The sequence below is a fragment of the Ascaphus truei genome, chromosome 12 (genome assembly GCF_040206685.1).
Source record: "Ascaphus truei isolate aAscTru1 chromosome 12, aAscTru1.hap1, whole genome shotgun sequence".
Lineage (NCBI taxonomy): Eukaryota > Metazoa > Chordata > Amphibia > Anura > Ascaphidae > Ascaphus > Ascaphus truei.
The window spans coordinates 28956755-28980375 of record NC_134494.1 but is presented as its reverse complement, the minus strand read 5'-3'; the positions used below and the strand labels follow the sequence as shown (position 1 = coordinate 28980375).

At 39.9% G+C, this 23621-nt stretch overlaps 2 protein-coding genes across 11 annotated transcripts in view; one reads left to right on the top strand and one right to left on the bottom strand.

Annotated features, from left to right (window-relative positions):
* BTBD10 (BTB domain containing 10) overlaps window positions 1-18501 on the top strand; it is a 37123-nt gene extending 18622 nt beyond the window's left edge. For 2 of the 4 annotated variants that reach the window (XM_075567166.1, XM_075567167.1), the window contains 7 exons: window positions 3225-3421; window positions 6817-7102; window positions 8830-8932; window positions 11024-11144; window positions 12379-12576; window positions 15396-15506; window positions 17177-18501. In XM_075567166.1, the coding sequence (XP_075423281.1) occupies window positions 3225-3421; window positions 6817-7102; window positions 8830-8932; window positions 11024-11144; window positions 12379-12576; window positions 15396-15506; window positions 17177-17487 (1327 nt within the window). In that variant the 3' untranslated portion in view covers window positions 17488-18501. Of the gene's footprint in view, window positions 1-1316; window positions 1682-2083; window positions 2107-3224; window positions 3422-6816; window positions 7103-8829; window positions 8933-11023; window positions 11145-12378; window positions 12577-15395; window positions 15507-17176 lie in introns of those variants that run through there. The other 2 variants (XM_075567165.1, XM_075567168.1) reach the window with 2 other exon arrangements.
* Window positions 18502-19371: 870 nt separating this feature from the next.
* BMAL1 (basic helix-loop-helix ARNT like 1) overlaps window positions 19372-23621 on the bottom strand; it is a 68294-nt gene continuing 64044 nt past the window's right edge. For all 7 annotated transcript variants that reach the window (XM_075567158.1, XM_075567157.1, XM_075567162.1 and 4 more), the window contains one exon: window positions 19372-20126. In XM_075567158.1, coding sequence (XP_075423273.1) covers window positions 19966-20126 — 161 coding nt within the window. In that variant the 3' untranslated portion in view covers window positions 19372-19965. The remainder of the gene's footprint in view (window positions 20127-23621) is intronic.

Sequence of the window (23621 nt, the reverse complement as noted above, 5' to 3'; positions counted from 1 at the left end):
TTTCCTTTCCTTCAATGGTTTTCAGAAGTGTAAGAGGACAGGCATTTGATGTAATGCTGGGATATTTAGGCATTTCACTATTTTAATCGAATGGTATTAACGACAGGGACTGGCTGCTCTTTAAATAAAGATGAGTCACTGTTCCCAGCAAAGTAAAAATTGTTGTGGGCTACTCGGGCAGAGTGGAGCATTTTAACTGCTTAATCTGCATTTAATGACCCAAACCTAAAACTTCCCTTAATATGCAGATGGAATACAAATACATTTTTTGTTACTGTTGAGGGGCAATGCCTTCTAGGACCAAAGTGAACCAATTCCAGTAACCTGTTTAAAGGGTTTCACCTGGGTGATTGATCACCTTTTACCCAAATCTGACCGAGGTATTTCTATATCATTTTTTGTAAGTCAGACTTGAGAGGTGTGTGATTTCCTCTGGCTGCTCCCTTTTGTGCGATAGTGTGTGTGATCAGCTAGCGCTTGTACTGCCAGAGTCCCCCCTCCCTACCTCCCCTTATCAGCGCTCAGATAAGGACAGGGTGTGATAATGGGAAAGAAAAGACTTGAGTGACCTAACTAATTTAAAAGAAAAAGCCAAAAGCAGCAAATATGTAGCACTGTGCAATGTGTGTTAATTTCAGCTCCGGGGACCCCTTGCTTCCAGAGATACTTAATTCTGTAGGGGGTGTCGCTATCTCCGCAGCCTGGGAAGTTGTGTGCCTAACACAAGGTGCGACTTTAAAATCCTGAGCCACGTGGGTCAATAGGAATCCGTAACATCATCCGCTGCAGCTTCCTATTGGCCAGCATGACCTGGCTATTTGAACTCCACAGAGATTCCGGCAGGTAAGTATCTCTGGAAGCAGAGGGTCCCAGGAGCTGAAATGAACACCATTCAGCTCCAGAGACCCTTCTGCTTCAATCCTGTAATAATAAACCAAAAATGTGCAGTGCTACATGTTTTGCTGCTTTAAGCAGCCAAACCTTTGCTATTGGCATTGTTAGATTTATTTAGGGAAGCCAGATACAAAATACAGCTTACCTGATTAGGTGGGATAGCACCGTAAGAAGTGTTTAGAGGCTCCGTACATTGTTCTAATTGTGATTACAACAAATAATTTGCAGCCACCGCCATATTACGAGATGTCACAATTTACTTAAACCTGAAAAGCTTGTAAGCCTAGAAACCACGTCCCAGATAGCAGGCAGCAACGTGCCAGGAGGCTGCTCCTTCCTTCCTCCTCCCCTTCCCTATTCTCTCTATCCTGCCTGTCACTGCGGGGCTTCCAATAGCTGCGCGTTGATAGGACTGCCAGCACAAAAGCAGCTCAGATGAGGTTGCGAGCCGGGAAACGTCAGCCTGAGCTTTATGCACGTCCGAGTCCGTGATCGTGTGAAAATAATTTAGCATTAATACCTGGAAGGTGGAGCCTCCTGAAGCCTGAATAGCTGCTAATGAATTGCTGCCGTTGAGGCACTGGGCAAGGAGACCAAAGGACAGTGTGATTTACTAATGGTGCAGTGGGGCTCTAAAAATATGATAGAAATAGCAGATATGCTGAACTTTGCAAGTAATGCCCAGGGATGCTGAGCTGGCTTTCAAAGGAGCATTGTTTGACGGTTCTCAGTTCCTTTGTGCTCTGATACCAAAGGTTTTTCAATGCCTGACTGATGCAAGTGGAAGGTGCGTATTCATTCTTTTTAGGTATCTTTGCTCTTTGCAAAAGAGAAAACTGAGTGCATGTTGTATCATTATTTTTTGTATTGCACTTGATCGAATGTATACATCTTATACTCGCTCAAAGTTAAACTGCATGCAAATAACTTCTAAAATGCAAGCATGTGTGGGGTTGAGATGAAAACTGTATATATTTAAATGTGTGTATATGTAATGAAATAAATACTTGTCTAGCTAATACAACCTGCCTTTTTTTTGTAATAAAATCATATGCGGTATGTTTAATGTTGAAATACTCTGCATCCTTTTCGGCAGTTTGCTTACAGAAGTGTTTTTTCCCCCCCTTTAAATACCAAGGCTGAAATTTGGAGTTGACTGGAGAATAGAGGAAAGTCCGAGGAACTTTCCTGTGCGTTTGCCGATTCCTTTAGGTAGCATTCTTGCAGAATATGTGCATTCGTAGCACTGCAAAACTTTTATTTAATTTTTTTTTTTTTTTCCTGACAAAGTTTAGGCAGCAGAGTATTGTTTATTACCTGATTGTTATGGTATTTAATGATTTTGTGACTTGGATCATGAGGGATAAAACAGAATAATGCAGTTGAAAATCCCTATATTGTGATTGTGATTGATCAATGTCCATTTTAAAAGACTTAAAAGATCAGCATGATTAAGCTTTAATAACGAGGCCAATTTCCTCAACCACAATGTTTAAGTTATTAATAAAATCGCATGCACGTGATAGAGCATGGTTTGTTGAAAGAATGTAATTGAACAGTTAGTGCAAAGTTTGCGTATATCGTTTTTGTGTCTGCAGTGATGTTTAAGCAGCGGGAGCATGCTGTGTTTTAATCTAGTTTGCACAAACCATATTCTTTAAATTAAGTTTACCGTGGGTGTCTAACGACCTGTTCTTTATCACTCTCCAATCTTTGACAGAAAAACGAGATTGCTTCTGGAATTCGTTTTGTTGCTTATAAAATTCTAGTTGTCACTATTAACACCATCTTGCATGCAAACTGTTATTTTTTTTATTTTATTTTTTGTAGTGTGTCCTCATTTTAAGACGAAATGAAGAAAATCAGGCTCCACGGATTTGCTCAATGAACCAATTTATTGCCAATAGACTTGACGTTTCGGCCCACAGGCCTTTCTCAAAAGCATGCCATTTCTGCTTTTGAGAAAGGCCTGTGTGGCCGAAACGTCAAGTCTTTTGGCAAATAATTAGTTCATTGAGCAAATCCGTTGAGTCCTGATTTTCTTCATTTCGTTAACCCTGGATTGACACAGAGAATCCTGAACCAGGAGCACCGGTAGTTGCATTCCCCTTTGATTTTTTTTTATTAGTGTGCAGCATTTATTATCTTTCTACTCATTTTAAGACTGCATTGTGGCAGAAATGTCATCAGAATTAACCTCTGGATGCACATTTGTGATGGTTTTGTTGTTTTCTGAACAAACATTTTAAGCAAATGTTTTTGTTTGTCTTTATTATTGTTCATATCATAGTAATGTTTCGATCCGTTTGTGCCTTTTTCTTGTTTTTCAGTACCCCATCACGTGCTGCTAGAGGGGGAACAGGTCACGCAAAAATGAGTCTCCATGGTGCCAGTGGTGGCCATGAGCGCTCAAGAGATAGACGCCGGTCAAGTGACAGGTCCCGTGACTCATCCCACGAAAGAGGAGAGAGCCAACTCACTCCATGTATCCGGAATGTCACCTCGCCTACAAGGCAGCATCAGAGTGGTAAGCCTATGCTTCAGCTATTAACGGAGCTTCTTTAAGGCACAAGTCCCTCAACTCGCAATAACTCCATTTCTACTCCAGTCTATCATGACACAATTTCTAGGGTCCTCTTTCCTTTCTTAGGCCATAATTCTTAAAAGAGCTGTCCCATCCTGACCTGTTTCCCCGGACCCCCTCTCCCTTTTTTACCAGGGCAGAGCGCATATGATCTCCAGAGCTGAACCACGATAATTTCAGCTCCGGGGCTCCCATAGTTCTTGATATGCATATCAGGAAATGTCCCGCCAGTATACACCCATGTGAGACGACCCTATAGGAAGCTGGAACGGATGATGTCGCGGCTTCCTCTTGACCCACGCAATGTGGAAGATTTACACCGCCGTGTTTGTTTCCCCCCGGAGAGGATGCTAGCGGTTGCACTTTCCCTGTTAAGTATCTCGTGAAGCATGGGGACCCCGCAGCTGATGTTTTTAAATTACCAAACAGACTCACCAGCGTATATAGGATTTGTATTCAAGTCACGTCAGACAATTTTACGCATTTTATTAACGTTATAAGAATTATTTCACAGTTTGAGGTGTTTAATGGACTGTAGGCCCAGGAACCCTATTCCAAAAAAGCAAGACAAATGCCACAGAATATGCTTCATTCGCTTTGTAGCAGCCGTCTCCTAACTGAGGCAGAAAATGGCTATTGTGATTATAAAGTTGCAGTCATTTCAGCTGGCATTTTCTTCTGATGTATAAACCATAACGGAATTAATGTGCTATTGGCAGTTTCACTGTGCCAGCTGTATGTATTTACACATGCATGGCTTAATCTTTGAGATCAGCATATACTACCGGCTGGATCGACCATGTAGTACTCAGGCCATTGGGCTATCGGCCATATTTAGGACTGTCCTCAGAGCATTTTATATCCATATTTCTACGGAATTGAAATCTGCTAGACCGTGAAATGTGTGATAAAGAAGGAAATAATGAACATTTTTGCTTTTAAACAGTGTAGGGACCTGGGTTATTTAATGTGCGTTTAAGTTATTTTAGCAATTTTTTTTTTTTACAGAATTGCATGCTAGCTCCTGGGACCACCTAGTTCTTCATATTTACATTGTTAGGTGCCAGCAAAATCAAAATCTAAGATGGCTACTAGGGTCCTCCAGTAGGAAAACTGCAATGTCATAATCTGATGACATTGCGGCTTCTCATTGGCCCATGGGAGTGAGGCTTGCATGACAGCCATCTTGATTTTCCTAAAGGCTTTTGAGTCTCATAAAAGCAGTTAAATATCTCAAGAACAGAGTCCCTAAAGAACCAAAGTGTTTCACATTATCTGATTATGTGCAGGGGGCAATATGGCACGATGTTCCAAGGGGTTCTTACAAAGTTCTTTAGAGCTCACAATGTATCAACCTGCTCTACATAAAACCCATTTGTACATTAATTTTGCTGTAAAAATAACATCAGTAGTTTTATTGTCATGTTTCTGTTTTTTACTTAAGTTAATTTTGGATTAAAAATGTTTTTTCCGGCTCAAGATTGTGTCAGATGGGACACACAAGTCTGTTCTGTATATCGATGTATTTTGCTTTTAGTTTCCGTCAACCTTTAAAGTAATTTTATTTTATTTCTATTTTGTGCAAAATGTTTTGTTCTGGATTTAAGCCTATCCGCTACTCATCGTCAACTGTTTGACTAATGATGGCATCATAATTACTTTGCAAATAATGAAACAAAGCAAGAAAGAACAATTTGCCTGTGACTTTGAGGGCTAACCACAAACCAAATGAAAGATTTGTACAAGCCCTCCAAAGCATTTGAAAATAAAAATGTGAACAGATTTAAAAATGATTTAAAGATACTTCTACTTTTTCAGCCAGATCTATGTAACCTATTAAACATAATACTGTCCTTCGTTCACAATTGTCCTAGAAGGGACTGTCCCTTTGAACGTTTTTCCGGTTACAGAAGTAGGTATGAAATTCATTTTGATAGATACTTTTAGGCTAAATCTCAACAGTGAGTCCTAAAATGACCTACCACCGATGAGCATAATTAGATAACTACTTTGTGCAGTTTTTATGTGAATAAAATAGCAGGGAGTAAAGGATGAAAGCAATATCCAGAATCAATGAGAATATAATCAGCTGACAACTTGGCAATGAAAAGCAATGCATTATAGTGTACTATATATCCCTTGCAGGCCTTCAAATATATATCAATGGAGTATATAGATGCCACCTCTTTACCCACAAAAGGGATAAGAATCATGAACTATCTTTATATAATGCCACGGTCTGTACTGACTAAGAATGTATTTTAGTTTTTTTTATGGTGTATCTAAAAAACAATTTACAGGGTAAATATATCTTTTTAAATGATAGTCATGCCTGGGGTTGCACTGGGTGTGTGTGTGTGGAAGAAAAACATGAGTCTTTAGCTTGTCTTAAACACTTGTTTGTCTTCAAGCATGAGTTTGTTATCCTGACTCACATCATCTAAACAGTGAGATTTTTTTTTTTATCTCTTGAAATTGGCCAAAAGATTATTAAACATGGAAATTTTATTTTCCCACCATCATGGAGTTGTAATGATGACATTTGGAAAATGACGCTAAATTATACAAAAGTCACATAAGCAATTCAAGTATTTTATAAAGCCATTTGACAATGGTTAAATTCAGTAGTATAATTCAAAATCTAACACTGTTCCAGGTGTATTGAAAGGCGCTCAATAATAGATGTCCTAGAGAAGTAACAGTTCCTGTAAATAAAATTAACCCATTTTATAGTATTTCAATCCATAGTAAGAAACCTTTTGTAATTCTGGATAAAGTCATTGAAATTAATCAGATTAAATGTATTTAGTGATATAGCAGGTGGTGTGTAATTTGTTTATTTCAGTTATGGATCACGGGAGCTATTTATCGCAGTATATTTTAAACACGAGAAAAGAGTTTTGTTGGCAAGTAGAGATGGTGTTACTGAATCACACCATAATATTACATTACAACATATTTTTCTTCAGTGCAAATATTTCTAGAGAATAATAATTTGTGGGCATTTAAAAAAATATATATATTGTTGAATAACAAGAACATTTTAACAAGAACAGTAGGATATCCTATGGATACATAACACCGTTAAATACGAAAATATTTTGTGCTTTCTCAAGATAAGATGTCTTCCTGGAATAGATCAATCTACTTTTCTGGAAATAAGTCTAAATGTGTGGGATTGGAAATTCAATTATGTAATTGTGGTCATCACTTGTAAGCTTATACCTGAAGTTATTGCAGCCAAGCATATCCTAAGAAGACAGTCAGATTTTATAATGATTTTTGAACCTACTGTGCCAATCCGAACAATCAACCAAAACCTTCATTCTGTTTTGTAGATCGAGAGAAGGAATACAGTTCATCCCGGCCAAGCAGCCCCCGCCCTCAGAAAACCTCCCCGAATGGTTCCAGTAGTAGTATTGGCCTGAGTAGCAGAAACAATAGCCAGTCCAGTTCAGATGGGAACTGTAAGACTGCTGGGGAGATGGTGTTTGTTTACGAGAATGCAAAAGAAGGCGCTCGGAATGTACGCACCTCCGAAAGAGTCACTCTCATAGTGGACAACACCAGATTTGTTGTAGATCCATCTATTTTTACTGCGCAGCCAAACACCATGTTGGGCAGGTTTGTAATCTGTTTTTCTGTAAGCTTCTGATGGTTCGGTGAAAGCCGGTGACGCATCTTTACTCTCTTGTAAAACCACATCTGTTTCTTTTCCGGTGTCTGCTAAGTGTTTTTGTCTTTGTGAAGAAAATCCACTTTTCAAGTTGTCTGCGTGCCTGTGCTATAACCTTTTTGGTCAAGTTAACGGATACATGTAACTACTTTTTTTTTTTTTTTAATTGTTTACAAAGTCGGCTGTGGCACAAGTACAATGCAACATACACCACTCCGTGCATGTTCTTTCTGATAACGATTAATTAAGATGTATATTTTCTCCTATCACTTTAGCTTCAGAATTAAAACATTCAGTGACAGTGGTTCTGCCAGATAAGCATTGGAATCCTGGTGCAGGTCCGCACAGACAAGCCACTTATCCTTATATAGGACTTGCAAACCAGCATTATTTTTTGGCATGCTTTAAAGCAGCAGTTCAAGCAATATCCATTCATGTGTTTTTTTTTTTTTTTAATTAAAACAGTTCTGTACTATGAGAAAATACTTGTAGCATTTAAAAATAAAAAATAAAAATGTTTTTAAGACATTTATAATGTTTCTAATGTAGGAAGCATTTCCAAAGTGACAGTCCCCTTCCTCTTGATAGGCTCTGGCTCTTGAGCCCCGCCCTCTACCTAGCAGTGAACCAATTGTATCTAGGAACGGCACAGTCAATCTCATTCTAGGAACTACATTGCCCAAAATGCTGTACAAGAACTGAATTAAATAACCCTGAGTAAGCGATCTATTACAGTCGATTACAGGAGAACAGATCGATCTGCAGCTTAGCTAACCACTTGTCAGTGTGCAGATAGTATTGATGCATATATTGAATGGGGAAAATATATATATATATATATTTTTAGAAACGGCAGCTTGAACTGCAGCATTAATACGACAAAGTAATAAGGAAGTTGAGGTGTTGAGGCAAGTGTGGTTTTTGTTTTGTTGCAATTTCTATATCCTGAACCTCTACACAAGCACAAAACAAAAAGGCACTGTGCACCGTCTTGATTAGGAGGAACTGATGAACTCAAAGTAGAGTCCCATGTAAATGGAAAGTACGTCGTGCAACAGGAGATTTATATTGTGGTTTTATCATTAACTGGGCTGCGGAAAGGGAGAGGAGTCAGTCATAAAATACAATTTTTTACATACTGTACAGGGTTGTACAATATCACCACCATTTACTTAACCTTCAGCTGTTTAGTTCTTTTATTTGTTCATTTTTGCCCCTAAACTGTATTCTTTTCCTGATAAAACTAAAGATGGGGGATCATAATTTCAGGTGGAGGAATAAAAAGGGTGTTTTGGGGGAGATGGTAGATGGGTTGTAGAACACCAGTGGGGAAGTTGGGAAGTAGAAGTACAGATATGGACATGCAGGCTTTCTTTGCCCTATTCATAAGTAGGTTCCTTTTATTTTTTTAATTATTATTATAACTCCTATTTTATTGAAAATGTATCTTTTTTTAAGGCTTATTTAGATCTGAAAATGTGTGGTGTGTGTGTATCTTGGATGTTTGCATCGGCATAAAAGTTTAGCTAACATGTCGTCGTCTTCTTCCACGTGGCTGTTTGGTGACTGGTTTAAGTGTCCTAATTTGTAGCACTTTATTTATTTATTTTTAATCCGACGCTATGCGAATCCTTTTCACACTCTTACTGAAACTTGTGATGGTTTTGTTGCACAGGATGTTTGGATCAGGCAGAGAACATAATTTCACACGTCCCAATGACAAGGGAGAGTTTGAAGTGGCAGAAGGAATCAGCTCCACTGTGTTTCGTGCAATTTTGGTGAGCAGAGAAGCCGTAATTTAAGCTTTTAATAGCATTTTCCTTATTCACTGTAATTTAAGATCTGAGAACCCTCTTCAGTGCGGGGGGGTCTGATATTAATAGAGATGTTTATCACTTCACTGCTGCAAAACACCGCTCTGTATATTTGTTGTAGCCAGATCTTTTAGCAGCAAGCTCCCATAGGTGTCAAAGCACCCGGCAAATGGGTAATTCATGGCATGGAGGGTATTAATGGAAACCCATAAAATACAGTTAATGAGTTGGCGCACAGCGAACTATATATCATTTTCAAGCATATGGTAAACGGGCCGCTTTAGTTTGTACTTCTTTACATGGTTTATAATTGACTTACCTTTCAAGTTTCATTTCAAACCCCGGTCAAGTCTTTGTGCTGGGTGCACAGGGGAAATGTATTTACAATGTGCCGAATAACTTGGTAATCCGAGATAACAGTGAAAAGTAATCGTTGTTTGGCCATCTTACAGCTGGAGGCGAGGGGGCTTATTACATAACTGGTTTGATCCCCAAAGGAAAGGTGGAGGTCTGAAGAAATAAACATGGAGTGTGTTTTATTATTTAACTGGTTTTAGTTTTTGGATTAAAAGATTTGCTGGTAGACTCGGATGCTTGTTGAGTGTCATTCACCAAATATATTTCCCAAGGGCATCAACAAGCTTCTTTCTTTAATAAAAATTCATTTTAAGTTTCTTCTGACCTCCACTGCACGCTCGTGCTTCATTGTGGAGCCAAGTGTGCACAGAAAATCAAACGATGACGCACACTTAGAACTGATTCAGATATACACGTTGCCATCTGAAGCATTGACCTTTTGCAATTTTCTGTCCTATAGAATTGTATTCTTCATACATTGACCACAGGGAGGGTAGCAATAAACGTGTCTTCAAAGTCCCTGGCATGTTAATAGCGTATATTTTGCCTTGTATGGCAGAAACTGTTATTAAAGAAAATATCGCTATCGGAGGCTGTATGAAAATAGGAGTTTATTTTAGGATGTATAAAACCATTTTTCATTTTCTGCGTCATATGCTGCTGTTAATAGAAGTGTGTTGCAGTGTATTTAGAAAGGAAATGCTAATTTCGAAGTGGATTAAATGATAGTGTGAAAGTAGCTATTTAATGTTGTTAGAGCACTTATGTCTGCTCTACTGAAATGACATTTCATTCTGGGCTGAGTCATTGTCTGGGCACATTTTACTGGATTTATTGCTAGCGCGCTATGGCCAGCATATCTGGAAATTACTGCAGTGATGATGGCTTTAATATATTTATTACTACATAGTATGCTCATTTTAAAGACCACAGGACTGTGTTGATCTTGTATGCACCAATATTGTGGCTTGTAAAAAAAAAAAAAAAAAGTATCCCAATTTTGTAAATCCCAGTCATTTAATCCTTTCGTGTTTTATTTTTTGTTACTTTACATCCTGCTATTCTAGTGTATAAAGTAGTTTTTCCACTTTGTTTTAGTGCAGTGTAATTAACAGGTGGTAAGAACTTTCTAATTTCAAGGTGGTCACATTCAAAAGACAGTCGAGAGACAACCCGGCAGCAGTTGGCCTAGTAGCAAGCTAGTTTTGTCTGTTAAAGACTCAAGGTAAAGATTTCAGGGGTTTGTCCCTACCCTGTATCGGGGTACCCAGGGGAAACTCTCAGGTGACAGGTTATGTGCTTGTCTGTTTTAAATCACATCTGCCCCATTTCCAAGAAGTGAAGAGCCAGTGTTGTTAGCCTTGTTGGTGAGGGCTGTTGGTTTGCCTGCTAGCCACATTGTAAGCACACAATGAAAGACAGCAGCATCATATTCTCTTCCCCCTATTCTCTACTTGGTCCTGTCTTTGTCTCTACTTAATATACATAGCCATGTTCAACTTCTAGGGAAATCGGTGGGGCTCGAGTTTAAGGCAGATAAGTGTTTTCAGATGCAGGGTTTTGCATGAATTAACTAATCCAACACATAGACACATGTACAATTTCCTGGTTTCTTAAACATGTTTTGCCCTAAAACTGCAGCTTTTGTCTTTAGTATGTAATTGTTTTTTGTACTTTTTTTGTTTTTAATTTTATAAGGATTACTACAAGACTGGAATAATCCGTTGCCCAGATGGAATATCTATTCCTGAGCTAAGAGAAGCTTGTGACTATCTCTGTATCTCATTTGAATATAGCACTATCAAATGTAGAGATCTCAGTAAGTATCAAATTAAGAGAGCTGTCCTAAACCAGGGTGCTGGTGTGTATATCTTGGTTCATAAATCCTGTAATCATTACCATTCATTTCAAAGCATCAAGACTGAGGGTCATAATTACCCAGAAGTGCCTTTCCTGGTACTTAACATTGTACTTGCCTTTAACTATGCCTATTACTCTTGATATATTCCACCCAGTGATCAAAGCGAAAATGATGCCGACACCAATATTAGCAAGTATTGTTATTTTTTATTCTTTGCTTTCGGCTTTACTTTTAAACATGAATGTAGGCAAGGAACAGCCTTCAAAGTATCAATGTTTTCACGCATGCATCCTCTTCTAACATTTTGTTTTAGTAGAAGATTACATTTATTGGGCAAGGGAAGGTTTTCTCTGCCTATGTCTATGGATTTACATGCATAGTGTAGTTAAATGAAATAAGACTGGCTTCACGGAGTTAGGCCTTGGGGCTCCTATCTGTGATTTTTGATCTGGCACAAGGAGAAGTACTGTGCAGAAGCTAATGTATACAAAGCGGCAGATGCATGTCCTCAAATCTGACCAATCTTTAAGACTCGTGGTCTTAACCAGGAGTAGCCATCTTCAGTCCTCAAGAGCCACCACCAGGTCAGGTTGTCATGATATCCCTGCTTCAGCACAGGATTGAGCCACATGTGCTGAAGCAGGGATATCCTGAAAACCTGACCTGTTGGTGGCCCTTGAGGACTGGAGTTGGCCACCCCTGGTCTAAACCAAAGCACTATAATAATTTTCTGTGCCCTTGGAAAATCGAATCCCGTAGCTTTGCTCCCCCATTGCTTCCATGTTTATTTGCTGATGTGGCGTATATTGTTTTCCCCACCCGCATGGAGAGGCCACGTCTGCTGGTTCTGACTGCATATACTGTACATGAGAAACGACATACTGTCAACCCTTTGAGATTGCTGAAATGTTTTTACTGCATTCAGTCATAATGGTTAAACATGCCAAGTCATCTTGAGCATGAAGTCCTAAACGGACTTTGACCCCTGAAAATGCTTGCCGCGTTCTTTCACCTGCCCTGGGCAGCTAGAGGCGTTCTTTCCTTAGTTGAATGCATTGCTGGTCACTCTGGCAACAAAGGGGTTACAAAAACTTGTGTGTGTTTGTGTGTAATATATATATTATATATGCAATATGTTTCTGAAAGAAATACACAGTACCCCATAAAAGAAATGCTGTGACTTTGTTTTCAGGTGCTCTTATGCACGAGTTATCGAACGATGGTGCCCGTCGGCAGTTTGAGTTCTACCTAGAGGAAATGATCCTGCCTCTGATGGTAGCCAGTGCTCAGAGCGGTGAAAGAGAGTGCCATATTGTAGTGCTTACGGATGATGACGTGGTTGATTGGGATGAGGAATATCCACCACAAATGGGAGAAGAATATTCACAGAGTAAGTTCTGTTTTTCCCCAATATCTTTTGAGGTTAATGCATGTTATACATCCTTTTTGTTTTTTAAGTTTAAAGCGTTCCGTTTTCAAGTTTGCTGAGAGTTTTTGTTACATTGGTCTTGAAGCTATAAAGACCGTTAGGCGGCGATGAACAAAACAATATTGGGTCTATAAAACGTCAGAACATGTATTTCGAGTAAAATCAAAAGAATGGTCTGTAAAAATACCTGTTAAAGAATAATTTAAAAAGCTGCGTGGGAATCCATACTATAGATAAGACACCCAGGCACCTGCTTTAGGGGATGTGGTCAGAGTGGGTTCCTGGTACACATCTGGTGACACTGTCGGTTGCTGATCCCATTTTGGAGACAACTTATAGATACTAGGAAACAGCGTTCCTAGAGCACCGTGCTCAGCTGTAGGAAATCACTAGATACCAATCTAGTATGAAACCTCTGAATGAAGAAGACAGGGAAACACCACTCTCTGCAAACACATGTGTAGTCTGTGTCTCATAGCATATCTCCTAATGTGTGGGGAACCTGTGCTGTATGGTGAGTGTCAGTAACAAATCTCTGACCTCCCAATGACACAATAAATAACGTCCCCCTGGAGAAAAGACACCAATAAGGTATGACACCCAGCCCGTAGTGAACGGACTGGGGTACTCACAGTTGAGAGTTATCCCACGGCATGCATCACGTAGAGATGAACAGCAGAAGTATCCTCACGGGAAAAACGGAGCACAGCAATGAGGGGGCTTGATACCGGTAAATAAAAGTCCTTTAATCCATGGTAGACATCATGGCACGGGATATGGAGACAAATCTGTAGAATGATCAGCTACCTTTTGAACATATCTGAGGCCTGATCCCTGGGCGGCCCTGTTGGCTAGGCCCACTCTGGGTCTTTCCAGATCAGAAAACAAACTTATAAACCATATTCTAATTGGGCACGATGCTGCGTGGCGGCACACTGGAGAAAGCCCTGGCCCTTAACATGGTGAAAAATAGGATCTGGCACGTAGCACACATGGAGAAAATGACTGCGTTTCTTCGGGAACGCTGTAACCACTATACGAAAGTGTGGGCACCCTGGTTGGCATCAGAAACAACAGATGCGAGTCACACGACACTGAAACTCCTGTAGGTGACCAAGAATAAATGCTAGATGAGATTTATGGGTCTGGAGGTGTTGGAGCTGGGGCGTGGGGCAGGCAATCCAGTTTTCGTTTTTTCCCCTTTTTTAATTTTTCTTTTTCTCCCATCCTTTTCTTACCCAGTTTGTCTAGTCCGCTTTACTTTCCTATCCTTTCCCTATTTTAGTTTCCCTCATACCCCAGTAGTCTTATAAACCTATATGACTGCAACTAAGGCCCGTAATAGTGTGCGCGCGCCTGTGCGAACGCGTGTGCACGTGACGCACGCGTTTTGTGTATGCTGTGAGCGACAGTCTTGGAAGTGTGTGTGTGTGTGTGTGTGTCATGAGTCATGCGTCATGCGTCATGCTGTATTTTATTTATTTTACTTTATTAAACCTTTCTACATACATACAAAACTTTCTTTTCCCAATCATCTCCCCGATCGCCCAGCTCCATGCTCACTGCCGTGCGTGCGGCCCTATTATAGGAACTAACCACACCTAACTGTAACGGCGCAGCAAGCACACACACTATAGAACAGCTCTAAGGCAGATTGCGGAGACAATCTGGGGCTAACCTGAATAGACATATGTTACTATTTTATTATTTATAAAAGGTTTTACCAGGAAGTAATGCATCTCGTTTTCATGTATGTCCTAGGTACAGAGTTATGATGACAAACACATGGTTACATTTAATGAGCAGGGTTATACATTATATACAAGACATTGCATGCACCGTAAGAGAGATGTTATAGGTGTATGTAACTGTTACAGATCAGATTAAAATGTGAGACGGCTTTAGTTTTGAAAGAACGTACGCTGGTGGCGGCTGTAAGAGTCTATAACTATAATATCTTGTAGGTGGCCTCCCTCTCGTGTCCCCGTCCCCCGTCCCCCCCCCCCCCCAAAATTAAGTCGCAATGTTATGTTCCCTTTTCCTTTTCTGTACCCCATAAAAATACGAAAAATAAACGGTTAAAAAATAAATAAAAAGCTGCAGGGAAATATTTATACCTTTCGGAATACCCAAAACTTTATATACTTATACTTCACATCTATAAAATAATGGAAGGAATAATGTGTGGTTGAATATACCACAGGCCTGTGCTTTCTTCAGTGGGCTGTAGTAGAACAAGTCCATGGTGGTATTAAGGCATCAGTATTTGAGAAATAAGTTACCCATATAGATCAGTGTCTAGGATAGTGATTCCCAACCGGGGTTCAGTGAGCGGATCAAAAGGGTGCCACTGTATTTCTCCGATCTCTGAGATCTTTGCTAGGGGAATGGGCAGTTTCCTCCATCCTGATTGGATGTAATGCAGCAAATCAAGAGGTGGCGTCAGAAGTGTGGGGGGGTTGGGTGTTGGCCAAACTGAGGCGGAAGAGAGGTGAGGCTGTGTCCCAGTCCCGTATGTATTTTGTGTGTTAGCTGTGACTCTGTCACTCTCTGCTGCCCCCTCTGTCTCCTGTAACGCTCTGCCCCCCGTGAATGTCCTGTTGTGGGCATGCCTCAGCAACTGAGCACTGATTACAGGTGCCCCAAGAGGGGAAAAAAGGTTGAAAACCACTGGTCTAGGATGAGTAGAGCAGCATTTGTAAGTCCACTCTGTTAACTTTATATGCTTCGTCTTCTGAACCTATGCAATACATATTAATACACATTTCTCTTCTGTTTAGTAATTTACAGCACCAAGTTGTATAGGTTTTTCAAGTACATAGAAAACCGAGATGTTGCCAAATCTGTCTTGAAGGAGAGAGGTCTTAAAAAGATTCGGCTGGGCATTGAAGGTAAATGTCTCTTTAGTTCCATGGTACTTGGTACACTGTTGATGTGTACAGCTACTGTTCTTTCTGTGGGAGGCTCCACGGGTTCTGATGAATAGCAATGAAGTAATACGAGTTGCTATCTGTATTAGATTTCTTCTGAGTGCTAGGAAAATACAACTTGGATAGTATCCAGACTGCAATGCACCAAAACAATTCCTTGGTGATGCTTCATAGATAAGTATTCTGTTTAGAAGTGCAAACGCAGTTTGTACAATAGTAATTACACAATACAGCTCAACCTTTATAACGCTGTGCTTGGGATCCAAAGAATCACATCGCGTTATAAGCGAATTGCGTTAGAAATAATGTACAATTGTATGCATTGTACAATAAAGAATAAGACACCAATAATTATGTTGTAAAGTATTCATAAATACAAAAATTGGGAGCCACGCGTGCATCGCGTTATAAGCGGATTCGCGTTGTAACGGATCGCGTTATAACGGGGTTGAGCTGTAGTAATTGCTTTTAGAGGTTAACTTTGGCCCCTATTAAGTTCCAAATATTTTTTTTCTTGCATAATTTTGCCGTCATTTACCTTGATCCGTGCCCTTCTGTCCCCTCCTTCAGTTGCATTCAAATATAGAGAAATATTATTACAAGAAACATTTAACTATTAAACAGTGTAGTAACAAAGCAGGGAAGGGGGAGTAGGTGGCATGATACCTTTTATTGAACCAACAAGTAGTTATGTTTACAAGCTTTCAAATATCTCGGGATCCTTCAGCGGGTATGACAGAAATACATTTAAAAAAAAGTCATTTATCTCTGCCATACCCGATGTTGGAAGGACCAACATGGCTCCTCTCCCTTCTCTGCCAACTATTAAACAGGGAACGCTTCTTCTTTTTTGTGTGTTTTATGCTTTAGCCCTGCAGCAATCTCATTTAGGCATTTGCCGTTTGGCTTTCAGGCCTTAATTGGTGAAGCTTGTAAACATATCTTGAATAATGAACATCTATAACAGGACTCAACTGGCGGCCTACAGGTATAATCCGGCCCATGAAGGATCCTGATGTGGCCCTTGGGCTCTGTCCCTGGTATATTCATACCAGTTACTGTTGTTGCCCAATATATAGGGCAACTCTGAATATAACCACCTTATTTCAGTAGTAGCTGGAAAGAAAAAAAACACACACTCTCTCTGTGTCTATATTTTTGTCTCTGCGTCGGTCTCTGGGTTTGAGCTTCCTGCCACAAGCAACATGGCTGCTTCAGGCCCCGAAGGTGGAGTTTTCTCTGTTTTACCCTAATACCTCATACATCCAACTGCTGATTGGCTCGCTAAGTGGGCAGGGCCCGATTGTAGGAGTGTACTTTTCAACTTAACTTTATTGTAAAAAATCGTCACCTTTTAATCGGGCAAAACTGATACTTAAGCATCGAAGTGCAGTTCTTCACACTGATTTTCTAAATAATGTAAAAGTATTTGGTATAGGTGTTTATAAATGCTTGCAAATGGTTTTTAATGTATGAAATGTAATTTCAATAAGCTTGCCGTGGCACTTTAGCTGTTAATTCGTACCTTCCCTGGTGTAGGATACACTACATAAACATAGCAGTATTTTTTTTTACCTTGGCATGGAAAACTCTCTTATTTTTCTCGTGTTAATATCATTGATGTTTTATAGGTTATCCAACTTACAAAGAAAAAGTGAAGAAAAGGCCAGGTGGCAGGCCGGAAGTCATTTACAACTACGTCCAGAGACCATTCATCAGAATGTCTTGGGAGAAAGAGGAAGGGAAAAGTCGGCATGTGGACTTTCAATGTGTGAAGAGCAAGTCTATAACAAACCTCGCAGCTGCTGCTGCTGATATTCCACAGGACCAACTTGTAGTAATGCATCCAACACCTCAAGTGGACGAGCTGGATATTTTACCCAACCACCCTATACCAGGCAACAACGATCTAGATCCAGATGGGCCAAACTCAACTCTATAATTGAGACTTAATCCAGTCACTGCTGGAAACCATTCTTTCGTGGAAGGGTCTGCAAAGACAATTCTGGACTTTATTTTTGGTGTGTTTGGGGAGTGTTATAATGGCAGTAAGGCATTGCAGGAGTCCAGTTACCACCAGATAATGGAACACATATCTGGAAATTGTGTTTATACCGTGCATAAAAAAAAAAAAAAAAAAAAGTTCAATCGAGTTCTGAGGTTTGTCTACAATCAAAGAACGCCCTTAAAAAAGGGGGACGTAGCACTCTGATCTTGTCATATTGCACTGCAGCTTCTTTTTTGTATAATGAGTATGAACCATTTTTGGTTGTGCGGTGTAGGCTTTGTTTTGAAGACCAAAAGGAATATATAAAGAGAAATCCTGAGGTTCCAGTTATGTAAATGTATTGGATTTACTTGTGGGTTTGTGATGTTGGGTATCTTGAGAAAAGGCTGTGATTTGTCCCTCTGACTTTCAGGTTTTTTTTTTTTTTTAAGCATTGGGAGCTGGAGGATATAAAGATGTCTTCTTTTTTCATCCTCCTGTTACATGGTGGGTTAACACCGTATACACCATTGATGTTAGCACTTTATGAATGGTTTCAGATTGGTGTTTGTAAAGTCATTTTTCTATAGTTGAAATGCATATAAAAGAAGTGCATCTATCAAAAGGTTTATTAAGTTTGGCTATATAGTTATATTTGAAATCCATTTAAATGTATTGATTATGATTGAGCACAAATTGAACATTTTCTTAAAGCACTGGAGTATTTTATTTACTAAAAGCTGAGTCAGTTACTTATTTGACTGTATAACTTGAGTTAATATAAATATATATTTCCATTGCTTCCGGTATCCATTTATGCTGAGAGCTCTGCACATCCGATGGTCTCTAGCTTCAATAATGCCTTACATTGGTTCACAGAAGCTTTCATGTAACAGGTTTTGCGAAAATAAGAGTTGTTTATTAAATGATTGTATGTTTTGCATTCAAATAAAAATGTAATTATTTTAATGCTAATCGCAACATCAATTCTTAACACTACGGTCTCACTTTTTTTTTTTTAAACCTTTTTGTTGGCATGGGGCTGACTAAGCATGTCATGATAAAGTGTAGCAGCTAATGTTGGTATGTCATGTATTTAAAGCAGCAATTTTTGGGCCTTTTGTTTTCCCTTTTACTTGTATGGAGCTGGTCCATGGTTCACCCAATTCTTGAACCTAGCACGAATATTTGGCCTTAAGATACAATGGCTGCAGTGTGTCAGGATCACTCCTGCAGCCAATAGAAAGCTGTGATATCATCAGGAGAAGACCGTACAATGTTATATTCGTGACCCCGCTGACCTTTGTAGTTTGTCAAACTTATCGAGATACTTTGTGGGTTTTTTGTGCCACAGGTGTCTGTGGGAGGTAGGATCATAAATCAGCTCAGTTGGAGGGGTTCTGCTTTAAAGCAATGGGGCAGACCTCAAAGATTCCCAATACAGGTAAGATTTAATGTGTATGTATACCTGGCAAATAAAAATATCACTTGTCTGAGACGTGAATGTGCTCACAAGTGGGCAACCCTGCTTTTCCCCATTATCTCTTAGCATAGTGCTTCCACTGCAGCCAGGGATTCTGGGAAATGTTCATTTATCTATACATTAAAAAATAGGTCCATTGCTGTTATGTTGCATCTTTCAGGTTATAGAAGCCTTTTTGACTTGTACCCGATAACACTTAGATTCAGTTATTACACTGCAGAAACTGTTTACAACTTCTAAATGTCCAATGCACATCCTATTCTTCTGCATTTTCTTAAAGCACTTTTGTATAACTAGATAATGTCCAAAGAAATTTAAGTTGTTTGCATTCAAAGTTAGTTAAAAATGATGCTGGATTATAGAACAATTAAAACAATTTTATTTAAAAAATATTTAACTATTACATTGTACCATGTATAGCATAAAGGATTCTTACAATAAACAACTTTATACAATTTAGTATAAGAAATATCCACATGAGACGTTTGCAGTGTAAAAAAAACACCATACCTCTGAAATGACAATTTGCGTATAAAAGCTATTGATGCAGTGTGCTGGTTTGCACCATGATTTAAAAAAAAATAATATAATGTAATGAAACATTTCAAAATATACAGTTAATGCAGAGCTATACACAATTAACCAAATAAATGATGCAAGAACACTAGCCGATTTCTAGCTGGTCTGAAATTACACGCTGGAAAATTGACTTGGATGGAGCAGACATTTTTGCTGACGCAAATTTGAATGCGTTGTGCGATTTTGCGATGCAAACAGACGGAGCGGTATCGTGTGTGCCGTATGATTTGCTACAGATGTGTGATCTGGTATGGCTCTTTTGACAGTTAATACAGAAAAGCGATCTTGAAACCCATTAAGCTCCACATACGGTAATACTCCAATAATGCACTTTGATACTGCCGATCGTGTTGAACCGGCACGAGTCAGATTCACAAAGGCCAAGGTAAATCGCTAAAATCTACAGGGCCTCCGAGACCTGCGTCTGCTTCCAAGAGACTCATGATGACTGCCATCGCTGCTTCGTCGTGGCTGGGGCTGCTGGAGCCCGGGTGTGGGTCAATTATATCCATACCCATGTCGGAATTGCCACCTGAAAGTAAGGACATTCGTTAGCAAGGGTAAGTTCAATGGAAGTATTAACACTTTAGTTAAAGCAGAGTCCACAGTGATCACCATTTTACTTTCTTTACCCGACTTCTTCCCGATGCTGTTTTTATTAGTAATAAGTGTTTGAAATTGTACCCAGGAGGTTAAAAGGAAGCTCTCACTAGACCCATTTGGCTGTAGGCTGGTAACGGTTTATTTTAAAAGTGGGCCAGGCTCATAGTATCTTGCCCTGAACATGTGTTAAACTCTGGCTTCTGGGACAGGGGTGTTGCTTTAGCAGGAGCAATCCAAGCAGGGTTTTTCATTTTTTAAACATAGGAACGAAGCAGTGGGGTCTCCGGCGCTGAACCTCATTCATTTCAGCTCCGGGGACCCCCTGCTTCTAGAGATACTTGCCTCTGCAGGGGCTGCCGCACCAGATATCACAGCTTCCTACGTGATCCCTGCTAGCGGAGAGGCTACCCCCAACAGCAAGTATTTTGGGAAACTGGGACCCTGGAACTGAATAAGGGGGTTCAGCTCCAGACACCCTGATCCAATCCTACGCTTGGATTGCCTCTTAAAAGCACTGCAATGTATTATCAGGCACCAATTACTCATGGAATATTAACAACCAAAAGGATACGTGTGGTCTGCTTTATTTCTGAAATTCTACATCTGTTTACATTTAATCAAGAGTACAGAACCAAGATGCAGACGGTGAAGTAGACTATTAGCAATGGTAACTTAAAAGCGTGATATTGTGCACTGGATGTGATGTGTGTACATCTTACACTAACTTGGGTATTTTTCGAAAGTACTTTCTTTTCCATTTATATGCTGGGTTAAAAAAAAAAAAAAAATTGGCGTGGATAATAGAGCTGAAAAATGAAAGCTACTGGTTGCTAAATGGCAATAATTATCACTCCTTTGTAAATGAAATTTTATAATGCCTGCAAGTAAACTCATGCCACTATGTATCTCAAGATGTCTAATTAAAACAATTGTTTTCTATTCTAAAAGTATAGGTATGGTTAGACTGTTCTTGTGAACCCTAGAGATTCATAACATTATTGTAGGTACAAATGGAATCTTAAGCAAACATTTTACTGCATTTGTTAAAAAGGAGGGAGTCCTTGGGCCTTAGGAGCAGAGTTAAAACAACCTTTACTGTTACCAAGTGTTATTTGTAGACAAAATGGAAGCCAGGGTATCGGTGGTAAATGTTTTTTTATTTTTTTTTCTTCTCCTCCCCCCCCCCCCCTTTCTTGGTAACTTTTTTTTATATAGAGAAAGTATGTGGTGCGGACAGCACAGAGTGATTTGTGGTGTAGCACAGATATTGTGGGAAAGGTGCAATGGGAAGAATTATGTTCTTATTCCCTTAAAAATAATGGTAACTAGAAGAGGGGCGGTTCCCAGCACTCAAGCAAGATATAGAAAAATGTCAACCAGTTATCATTGAATCGATGATTTATGTACTTTGAATAAGGTAAAAGGTATACTAACAGTGCAAATTACACTTTACATAAAACAATACTGACAATAGCTAATGAGAAACACTGAAAAGACAGTATCAAAACATTATATACTTCTCCTATTTTCCGTGAGAACTGTAAGCTGAGACTTCTTAAACGCAGATTTGATCTACAACATAACTATTTCTGACTGCATCAGCACTTGGAATTTGTTCAGGAAGCCAGGGAGGTACCATTAGCATTGGACTGGTGGAAATGGTCACGGAGATGGTGTTCATCCCCCAAAATGTTGCTGTGTCAGGGGGTAACCAGCCTCAAAAGGTTAAGCCTGTTTTTGGTTACCCCTGGTCTGTGTATAAGGTTTCAAGAGTTAGCTCTTGGACCCAGTAACAGTGTACTGTTTTTGCATAGTGTTTTACAATAAAAATGTTGCGTGTTTTTTCCCTTTCCGGGCATGTCAGCGAGCAGGGATTATGCTAGGGCATGAGTTCCAAGGGGGATTTTGCGGAGGAATTGTCAGAATGTGCCAAGGTAGTTGGGGTCCGGAGTTGTCTGTTCCCCTAAAATGTACCCGGGGATCATGCCTGATTCCCAGATACATGTAGGCACATTGTCCCGGCAATATCTCCCCTTGAAAACACAAGCGCGACTCACTGCTAGGGTTCCCTGCTTCAGCATAGCCCAGAAAGGTGAATGGGGCACAGGGATGAGTAAAGTCAATGTAGCTGAGGGGATCCCTATGTTATGGGGGGTACCCCAGTAAGTGCCCAGGTAGCCCAGAATCTGTATTGGGTTTGTGGGTGCTCCAACCATATATAAGGTTATGAGGGGACTTAGCCTGGTCTCAAAGTCCAAAAATGAGTGTGTGGGGAATAAAGGCTGATATAAATAAAAGTACATCTTTCTATTCCCCATACCCAGAGACTTAGGATGTATTAAAGTATATTTTATTAATACATTGTAATATACTGTCATGTACTGTATGTGCTCGGGACTCTTGGAACTGATGTGCTGCCAGGGCTAACCCATAGGTGCCAGTAAGTCTACTGGACATTGGAGTTCAAAGTAGCCAGAGGATGCAGGAGGTGTGAAAGCCATGTGGCGGGCAGGAAAGGGCTCTAGTACTCAGTCGTCCGTGCTGCCATTGATTCTGCCAGTACCTAGTGGAGCCCGACCCATCGGGTGGCATTGAAATAGCCAGGGACGGAGGTGGCAAACTTGCACATGTCCCTTGGCAATTTAATATTTCCCGGCTTTTCATACCAGCTTGTCTCTGGCTGCTGAGAAAGTTACCACGTGATGATTGGTTGCTGAGTTTCATGAATGAAACTCAGAATACTATAAAGAACGTGTGAGCCAATCAGATTGGAGATTCCCAGTAGAAAGAGGGCGGGCTTTTCAAAGTTGCTCTTGCACGAATAGGTCAATCGGCTTAGATTTCAAGCAGGAAAGCCGGCCTGTCCAGCTTTTTGCGACCAAGTTCTCAAAATCGAACGTAGCGGTCATGGCTGGGATTTGATGCCGATTTTCGTTCCAGAGGATCAGTAGTAGCTCCAAGTTATCAGAAGAGGGAGCGTAGGTGTGTGGAACTTCACGCTGATTTGGGAACCAGGAGATTCGGGCTAAGTCCCGGTCAGGGTAAAAGCCTTATTTAGAGTTCCTGCTCTTATTTTTCATTCCCTTCCCTCTGGTTTTTTTTTTTTTTTTTTAAATTATCACTTTTTTTTGTTTTTCTATCTGTCTCCCATATTTATTTGCTCTGCATAATGTCCAATCTTACATTGATCATCCATCTATACGTAGAATAAGTATTATGTATGGTACGGTCTTTTCAGGGTTCCTTATTAGCTCATCAGTATTGTTTTATGTGAGGTGTATTTAACTAATCAATTAATTGTGTCTGATTTCATGGTTTTCTAGATCTTGCTTATTGCGTGCTGGAAACCTCCCCTCTTCAGAGGGAGATCACATTTCACTGATGGTGTGATCAGCCTTGGCAGGAGTTTAGGTACCAATTTGTG